Source organism: Tachysurus vachellii, chromosome 9 (genome assembly GCF_030014155.1).
Source record: "Tachysurus vachellii isolate PV-2020 chromosome 9, HZAU_Pvac_v1, whole genome shotgun sequence".
Taxonomy (NCBI): Eukaryota; Metazoa; Chordata; class Actinopteri; order Siluriformes; family Bagridae; genus Tachysurus; species Tachysurus vachellii.
Genome location: NC_083468.1, coordinates 25,859,164 through 25,869,163, shown reverse-complemented (window position 1 = coordinate 25,869,163; position 10,000 = coordinate 25,859,164). Strand labels below are relative to the sequence as shown.

Here is a 10,000-nt window from a genome sequence, read left to right as displayed (position 1 = left end):
ATGATGTCATCTCTTCTCACAATCTGGATCTGTTTATCCTCACCGAAACTTGGCTTCCCCCAGGTGACGTCAGCGCCTTTTCGGAAATCCTCCCCTCTGTTTATCTTTACCTAAACACGCCGCGGCAAACGGGTAGGGGCGGGGGGATAGCCACCATTCATAGACAGTCCCTGAAGTGCCGCCAGTTGTCCACTAGAGGGTTTTCCAGTTTTGAGTTACAAGTACAGGAAGTGCCGCAGAAGAGGCGGTCGGAGAGGCGGGTTACATGTCAGGCTGAGGACTCACCTGGATTCTTCGTCTCCGAGAGGTCAAGATCAACCAGGATGTGAAAATGCTAGAAGATCGCGGGAATGCTACCGATGGCTTCGGCTGGTTGGCTCCAGCACTGGCGTTTCGTTTCCGTGTCCCCGCCGCGCTGAAACATCCACCCGGGGTTGTGTCCAAGGAAACCTCCGTCCAATTCCTCGTGTGACATCGTCGCCTGTCAACTTGTCCACGTTCCGCATGGCACTTTGTAACACCAGATCGCTCAATAACAAAACATTTGTCCTCAATGATGTCATCTCTTCTCACAATCTGGATCTGTTTATCCTCACCGAAACTTGGCTTCCCCCAGGTGACGTCAGCGCCTTTTCGGAAATCCTCCCCTCTGTTTATCTTTACCTAAACACGCCGCGGCAAACGGGTAGGGGCGGGGGGATAGCCACCATTCATAGACAGTCCCTGAAGTGCCGCCAGTTGTCCACTAGAGGGTTTTCCAGTTTTGAGTTACAAGTACAGGGAGTGCAGAATTATTAGGCAAATGAGTATTTTGACCACATCATCCTCTTTATGCATGTTGTCTTACTCCAAGCTGTATAGGCTCGAAAGCCTACAACCAATTAAGCATATTAGGTGATGTGCATCTCTGTAATGAGAAGGGGTGTGGTCTAATGACATCTACACCCTATATCAGGTGTGCATAATTATTAGGCAACTTCCTTTCCTTTGGCAAAATGGGTCAAAAGAAGGACTTGACAGGCTCCGAAAAGTCAAAAATAGTGAGATATCTTGCAGAGGGATGCAGCACTCTTAAAATTGCCAAGCTTCTGAAGCGTGATCATCGAGCAATCAAGCGTTTCATTCAAAATAGTCAACAGGGTCGCAAGAAGCGTGTGGAAAAACCAAGGCGCAAAATAACTGCCCATGAACTGAGAAAAGTCAAGCGTGCAGCTGCCAAGATGCCACTTGCCACCAGTTTTGCCATATTTCAGAGCTGCAACATCACTGGAGTGCCCAAAAGCACAAGGTGTGCAATACTCAGAGACATGGCCAAGGTAAGAAAGGCTGAAAAACGACCACCACTGAACAAGACACACAAGCTGAAACGTCAAGACTGGGCCAAGAAATATCTGAAGACTGATTTTTCTAAGGTTTTATGGACTGATGAAATGAGAGTGAGTCTTGATGGGCCAGATGGATGGGCTCGTGGCTGGATCGGTAAAGGGCAGAGAGCTCCAGTCCGACTGAGACGCCAGCAAGGTGGAGGTGGAGTACTGGTTTGGGCTGGTATCATCAAAGATGAGCTTGTGGGGCCTTTTCGGGTTGAGGATGGGGTCAAGCTCAACTCCCAGTCCTACTGCCAGTTTCTGGAAGACACCTTCTTCAAGCAGTGGTACAGGAAGAAGTCTGCATCCTTCAAGAAAAACATGATTTTCATGCAGGACAATGCTCCATCACACGCGTCCAAGTACTCCACAGCGTGGCTGGCAAGAAAGGGTCTAAAAGAAGAAAAACTAATGACATGGCCTCCTTGTTCACCTGATCTGAACCCCATAGAGAACCTGTGGTCCATCATCAAATGTGAGATTTACAAGGAGGGAAAACAGTACACCTCTCTGAAGAGTGTCTGGGAGGCTGTGGTTGCTGCTGCACGCAATGTTGACGGTGAACAGATCAAAACACTGACAGAATCCATGGATGGCAGGCTTTTGAGTGTCCTTGCAAAGAAAGGTGGCTATATTGGTCACTGATTTGTTTTTGTTTTGTTTTTGAATGTCAGAAATGTATATTTGTGAATGTTGAGATGTAATATTGGTTTCACTGGTGAAAATAAATAATTGAAATGGGTATATATTTGTTTTTTGTTAAGTTGCCTAATAATTATGCACAGTAATAGTCACCTGCACACACAGATATCCTCCTAAAATAGCTAAAACTACAAACAAACTAAAAACTACTTCCAAAAATATTCAGCTTTACTATTAATGAGTTTTTTGGGTTCATTGAGAACATGGTTGTTGTTCAATAATAAAATTAATCCTCAAAAATACAACTTCCCTAATAATTCTGCACTCCCTGTATTTGTGCTTACACTACCCTGTCCAATTTTATGTGCAGTAATCTACCGTCCGCCCAAATTAAATAAGGATTTTTTAATTGAGTTCTCAGAGTTTTTGACAGAGTTTTTAGCAAAGTTTGACAATATTCTAATCTGTGGTGACTTTAACATTCATGTTTGCTGCCCCTCTGATAAACCTGCAAATGAATTTAAGGCACTTTTAGACTCATTAGATCTGGCTCAATCCATTTCCTGTCCCACCCATAGGTTAGGTCACACTCTTGACCTTATTATCTCTCGTGGGGTGATTGTGTCAACCTGTGAGGTCATGGATTTTCCTATCTCTGACCACTCTCTCATACGGTTTGACATTTGTGCTGTTCCACCTGCACCAACGTCTATTGCCCCCCATCGCCGTCGCATTATTACCTCATCCACAGTCAATGATTTTGTTGCTGCCTTCTCTGTTTCTGATCTCACCTCTACTGCTGAATTAGCATCGCCTCTTTGCCCGGACCGTTTCCTCGCCTCCTTCCATACCATCTGCTCCCAGATTATGGACTCTGTTGCGCCTTACAAGGTAAAGTCGACCAATGGTGCATTGGACCCCTGGCTCAATGATACAACTCGGGCCCTCAGGCGCCGGTGTAGACAGGCTGAGCGAAAATGGAAGAAGGACAGGCTGCAGGTGTCACTGGAGATGTTCAGAGACAGTCTTGCCACCTATCAGAGTGCTCTGAAGGAAGCTAAAGGACAGTATCTTTCTGCTCTCATCAATAGAAATAGCCACCGCCCTGGAATTTTATTCAGCACTATCAATTCTGTTATGAATCCGGTGTCTGTCGCCTTGAATGACGTATCTGTAAACGCATGCAATGCATTCAAGCAACATTTTTTGGACAAGGTTTTGTCTGTTAGGCAAACCATTACACAAGTCCCCGTAGTTGCCATGTCTACTCGTGCGGCGCAATGTGTGTTAGAGAACTTTGTTGCAGTTACTCTGGTGGACCTCAAAAAAGCAGTCCATGAGTTGAAGCCTACCACCTGCCCCCTAGATGCTGTTCCTGCCAGGATTTTGAAGGAGGCTATTGACATCTTAGGACCCATCCTTGTCCCCTTCATAAACAGCTGTTTTAGGGTGGGTACTGTCCCCGCTGCTCTCAAACACGCTATTGTTAGACCGCTGCTCAAGAAACCCAACCTTGATCCCTCCATACTCTCCAACTTCCGTCCTATATCTAACCTGTCATTTCTGTCTAAGTTGATGGAGAAGCTTGTTTTCGCGCAGCTTCAGTCTCACCTTCAACTGCACGGCATTGGTGATACATTTCAGTCCGGTTTCAGGTCTAGACATAGCACTGAATCAACGCTATTGAGGGTCCATAATGACATTCTTGGAGCCCTGGATGGTAAAAGCTCTGTGGTTTTGGTGTTACTGGACCTAACCGCTGCATTTGACACCGTGGATCATGCCATCCTCATCTCTCGTCTACATGTGGTTGGTCTGCAGGGTGCGGTGCTAAATTGGTTCTCATCATACCTCACTAACAGAACCTTTTCAGTAATGCTTAATGATTATTCTTCCTCGGTTGCTCCTCTGTCATCTGGTGTGCCTCAAGGATCTATTCTTGGTCCTACTCTGTTCTCACTTTATATGCTGCCACTTGGTCAACTCATCTCCAATCATAACGTTCAATTTCATTTCTATGCTGACGATCTCCAGATCTATCTTCCTGTGATTCTGAGTAATCGTTCTGCACTGGACCCGCTCCATAACTGCCTTCATGATGTCAAACAGTGGCTTTCCCAGAACTTCCTTCATCTGAATGAAGAAAAGACTGAGTACATCCTGTTTAGCCCAGATTCACCCAGCAGTTCTTTTAGTTTTGGTCCTCTAACACCTCAGTTTGCTCCTACCGTGCATAACCTGGGTGTTCTCTTTGACAAGGGTATGCACTTCGATAAGCAGATCAGTGCAGTAGTGAAGGCGAGCTTTTACCAGCTAAGACTACTCAGCAAAGTAAAATCATTTTTGTCTCAAGCGGACATTGAAAAAGCTATACATGCCTTCATCAGTTCTAGGATTGACTACTGTAATGCTCTCTACACTGGACTTAACCAATCACTTCTCAATCGGCTTCAAATGGTACAAAACGCGGCAGCACGTCTTCTCTCCAACACCTCCAAACGCTCACACATCACCCCTGTCCTCCACTCTGTGTTTAAGGCCATCAATGGTCTGGCCCCAGCCTACCTCGCCGAATTAATAAAAGTCTACAAACCAGCCAGACCGGTCATTTGCCATCATGGGTCCAAAGCTGTGGAATGCACTTCCAGCACACTTACGATCCATCACTGTGCTGAGTGTTTTTAAATCGCAGTTGAAAACTCATTTATTCAAACAAGCTTTTAACATGTAGACCCTGTTTCAACTGCTATTTTATGTTCTTTGTGTTCTTATTGATTTTTATTGTTTTTATTGCTGTTTCTCTGGAAAGCACCTTGTGCTCCTTTTGGCTGTTGTAAGGTGCTCTATAAATAAAAGTTGATTGATTGATTGATTGAACGTTCCATTTGAGATAATGCGACCCTTGTAACGTTCATGAGCAAGTATATGCTAGATGCTAATGTAAATAGTGCACAGCGTAAGTGTGCGGTGTGTAGTGTGTGATTTGGGACACAGCCTTCTTCATTTGTAACATCTTTGTTTAGTGATCAAACAGAACACCGTCTCGAGTTCATGTTCTCTGGCTCGGCTGACCGAGGCTTATGACATCATAGATTGAAAAATTTAATGCAAGCTAAAATTGTGCTGTTATGTTAAACGAACAGGAACCATTTGCTTTCCTCTATGAACTGCTTTTCTGGTAGGGTTAGGGTTAGGGTTAGGGTTAGGCTTTTGGCTTCACTGCATAAGAGTTTGTACAATGAAGTCTAAGGGGCTTTTTACACCTGGTCACTTCATGCGTTTTCTGTGATCTGATAGCTATCCGATGGTAAAAAGACCAGGTCTAAATGCCCTCCGAAACGTTTTCGAGACGGATATAAATCTGATGGTCAAACCCCTTCAGGAGGTGGTCTGGGACGCGTTTCAGATGAAACTTGACAGGTGTAAATGAATGTGGTTGTTCAAGCCACATACGTCAGCGCTAAACTCCTCCCAAACGGAAGTACGTCACTCGCAGGTGACTCGCGAGTCGTGCATCGTGCCAGAAACAAATAAATGCTGTTTTTTGTAGCATAACCGTCGTAACGAGTTTTTCTGTCTTCTTTTTGATTGCATTCTGAAAACCGCATACACCAAAGTGTGTTCCATTTCAATTACCCCGGAAACGAGGTAAAATATATTTGCGTTTTGGGCGGGAGCAGAAAGATCGTATCGATATCCGATTCGCCGAGACGCGTTTATGTGGCCTAATGTAAATGGAACAGTTTTAACAAATCAGATAGCTATCAGATCAGAGACAACACATGAAGTGACCGGGTGTAAAAAGGCCCTATACTCAGAACTGATCTGGACCCTACGTGCTACTAGCATAAACAGTTATTAGCCTGAAGCGTGCTCATTAGAATATTAGGCCACACCCACACCATTTTTTTTTCCTGCAATTTTGCTGCATATTTAATAAAACACTTTATTTCCTCTGAATTCAAACACTTTTGGAAATATGTACAAGACATTTCCTTGTAGAGAATTTTGACTGAATGTAATTGAGTTTAAGATTTTTAGACACTTCATTAAACGGTTTCTGCACCCGAAGGAAACCCAAGTGAACGGGATGTAAACGTGACCCTGAGTCGGCTGAGTCGGTGGTACGAATATATTTCCGATTAGACCTTAAAGCCAGTATAATTAAGGAATTAATTAAAGGCTCGTGGTATTAGAAAATGTAATTAATACAGACTTTAACCTACATTCTCACCTAATTCCTGGAGGAAAATTGTCATGATTTTCTCTGTCTGTGTCGTGATGATCTCACCTGGTCTGAAACAGTTACCCGAGCATTATGTACGTTTTATACCATCCAATCTTCTCAGAGATTAGAGAGTTATTTCAAACATAATGAACAATCCATCTGGTGTGAAAATGTGATTTTTGACTTTATGTTAGAAAGATGGATGAGCAGCGACGTCGGTGCTGAAGAGTCGTGGGTCCTGTTGGATTTAATTTGAAGGCATGTTTTTTTATGACAAATTTGTTAGTGATCCCAGAGTGTGATGGTGTAAATCTGTATTTCTGAGACCTGAGACAGTGTAGTCAGGGTGTGAGGGCAGTGTGTGGCTCACTTACTTTCCTCCCCAGTAGAGCTTTGTTGTAATCACTAAACTGGATCTCCTGGAGGACAGGAAGAGACAGAGAGAGCTTTAGAACTAGATAGAAGAGTGGTGTATGTAGGGGAGTGAGAGTGTGGTGCAGTGAGAGCTAAAGTGGTGGTGCAGTGAGAGTTAAAGTGGTGGTGCAGTGAGTTAAAGTGGTGGTGCAGTGAGAGTTAAAGTGGTGGTGCAATGAGAGTTAAAGTGGTGGTGCAGTGAGAGTTAAAGTGGTGGTGCAGTGAGAGTTAAAGTGGTGGTGCAGTGAGTTAAAGTGGTGGTGCAATGAGGGTTAAAGTGGTGGTGTAGTGAGAGTTAAAGTGGTGGTGCAGTGAGGGTTAAAGTGGTGGTGCAGTGAGGGTTAAAGTGGTTGTGCAGTGAGTTAAAGTGGTGGTGCAGTGAGAGTTAAAGTGGTGGTGCAGTGAGAGTTAAAGTGGTGGTGCAGTGAGAGTTAAAGTGGTGGTGCAGTGAGAGTTAAAGTGGTGGTGCAGTGAGTGAAAGTGGTGGTGCAGTGAGAGTTAAAGTGGTGGTGCAGTGAGTTAAAGTGGTGGTGCAGTGAGAGTTAAAGTGGTGGTGCAGTGAGTTAAAGTGGTGGTGCAGTGAGAGTTAAAGTGGTGGTGTAGTGAGAGTTAAAGTGGTGGTGCAGTGAGTTAAAGTGGTGGTGCAGTGAGAGTTAAAGTGGTGGTGTAGTGAGAGTTAAAGTGGTGGTGCAGTGAGAGTTAAAGTGGTGGTGCAGTGAGTTAAAGTGGTGGTGTAGTGAGAGTTAAAGTGGTGGTGGTGTCTTCCAGGTTCTCCTCTTGGACATGAGTGTGTATGAGTGTTCAGGGATCATCTACGTATCCATGGTGACTCTGACCAGGATAAAGCTCTTACTGATGTGTGTGTATGTGACTGTGTGTGTATGTGACTGTGTGTGCATGTGACTGTGTGTGCATGTGACTGTGTGTGCATGTGACTGTGTGTGCATGTGACTGTGTGTGTATATGACTGTGTGTGTATGTGACTGTGTGTATATGACTGTGTGTGTATACGACTCTGTGTGTATGTGACTGTGTGTATATGACTGAGTGTGTATGTGACTCTGTGTATGACTGTGTGTATATGACTGTGTGTGTATGTGACTGTGTGTATGTGACTGTGTGTGTATGTGACTGTGTGTATATGACTGTGTGTGTATATGACTGTGTGTGCATGTGACTGTGTGTGCATGTGACTGTGTGTGTATATGACTGTGTGTGTATGTGACTGTGTGTATGTGACTGTGTGTGTATGTGACTGTGTGTATATGACTGTGTGTGTATATGACTGTGTGTGCATGTGACTGTGTGTGCATGTGACTGTGTGTGTATATGACTGTGTGTATGTGACTGTGTGTATATGACTGTGTGTGTATATGACTGTGTGTGTATGTGACTGTGTGTGTATATGACTGTGTGTGTATATGACTGTGTGTGTATGTGACTGTGTGTGTATGTGACTGTGTGTGTATATGACTGTGTGTGTATGTGACTGTGTGTGTATGACTGTGTGTATATGACTCTGTGTGTATGTGACTGTGTGTATGTGACTGTGTGTATATGACTGTGTGTGTATATGACTGTGTGTGTATATGACTGTGTGTGTATGTGACTGTGTGTATATGACTGTGTGTGTATATGACTGTGTGTGTATGTGACTGTGTGTATATGACTGTGTGTGTATATGACTGTGTGTGTATGTGACTGTGTGTATATGACTGTGTGTATATGACTGTGTGTGTATATGACTGTGTGTGTATGTGACTGTGTGTATATGACTGTGTGTGTATATGACTGTGTGTGTATGTGACTGTGTGTGTATGTGACTGTGTGTATATGACTGTGTGTGTATGTGACTGTGTGTATATGACTGTGTGTGTATATGACTGTGTGTGTATGTGACTGTGTGTATGTGACTGTGTGTATATGACTGTGTGTGTATATGACTGTGTGTGTATGTGACTGTGTGTGTATATGACTGAGTGTGTATATGACTGTGTGTGTATATGACTGTGTGTGTATGTGACTGTGTGTGTATGTGACTGTGTGTGTATGTGACTGTGTGTGTATGTGACTGTGTGTATGACTGTGTGTATGTGACTGTGTGTGTATATGACTGTGTGTGTATATGACTGTGTGTGTATGTGACTGTGTGTATATGACTGTGTGTGTATATGACTGTGTGTGTATGTGACTGTGTGTATATGACTGTGTGTATATGACTGTGTGTGTGTATGTGACTGTGTGTGTATGTGACTGTGTGTGTATGTGACTGTGTGTGTGTGACTGTGTGTGTATATGACTGTGTGTGTATATGACTGTGTGTGTATGTGACTGTGTGTGTATGTGACTGTGTGTGTATGTGACTGTGTGTGTATATGACTGTGTGTGTATGTGACTGTGTGTATATGACTGTGTGTGTATATGACTGTGTGTGTATGTGACTGTGTGTGTATGTGACTGTGTGTGTATGACTGTGTGTGTGTGACTGTGTGTGTATATGACTGTGTGTGTATATGACTGTGTGTGTATGTGACTGTGTGTGTATATGACTGTGTGTGTATATGACTGTGTGTGTATGTGACTGTGTGTATATGACTGTGTGTGTATATGACTGTGTGTGTATGTGACTGTGTGTGTATGTGACTGTGTGTGTATATGACTGTGTGTGTATATGACTGTGTGTGTATGTGACTGTGTGTATATGACTGTGTGTATATGACTGTGTGTGTATGTGACTGTGTGTATATGACTGTGTGTATATGACTGTGTGTGTATGTGACTGTGTGTATATGACTGTGTGTATGTGACTGTGTGTGTATATGACTGTGTGTGTATATGACTGTGTGTGTATGTGACTCTGTGTGTATATGACTGTGTGTGTATGTGACTGTGTGTGTATGTGACTGTGTGTGTATATGACTGTGTGTGTATATGACTGTGTGTGTATATGACTCTGTGTGTATATGACTCTGTGTGTATATGACTGTGTGTGTATGTGACTGTGTGTGTATGTGACTGTGTGTATGTGACTGTGTGTGTATATGACTCTGTGTGTATATGACTGTGTGTGTATGTGACTCTGTGTGTATATGACTGTGTGTATGTGACTGTGTGTGTATGTGACTGTGTGTGTATATGACTGTGTGTGTATGTGACTCTGTGTGTATATGACTGTGTGTATATGACTGTGTGTGTATGTGACTGTGTGTGTATATGACTGTGTGTGTATGTGACTGTGTGTGTATGTGACTGTGTGTATGTGACTGTGTGTGTATATGACTGTGTGTGTATATGACTGTGTGTGTATGTGACTCTGTGTGTATGTGACTGTGTGTATGTGACTCTGTGT

General features: G+C 43.6%; 1 protein-coding gene across 2 annotated transcripts in view; it reads right to left on the bottom strand.

The window, feature by feature from the left end:
* Positions 1 to 10,000, bottom strand: part of kcnab1a (potassium voltage-gated channel subfamily A regulatory beta subunit 1a) — a 111,450-nt gene that overhangs the window by 20,907 nt on the left and 80,543 nt on the right. For both annotated transcript variants that reach the window (XM_060878373.1, XM_060878374.1), the window contains exon 6: positions 6,612 to 6,656. In XM_060878373.1, the coding sequence (XP_060734356.1) occupies positions 6,612 to 6,656 (45 nt within the window). The remainder of the gene's footprint in view (positions 1 to 6,611; positions 6,657 to 10,000) is intronic.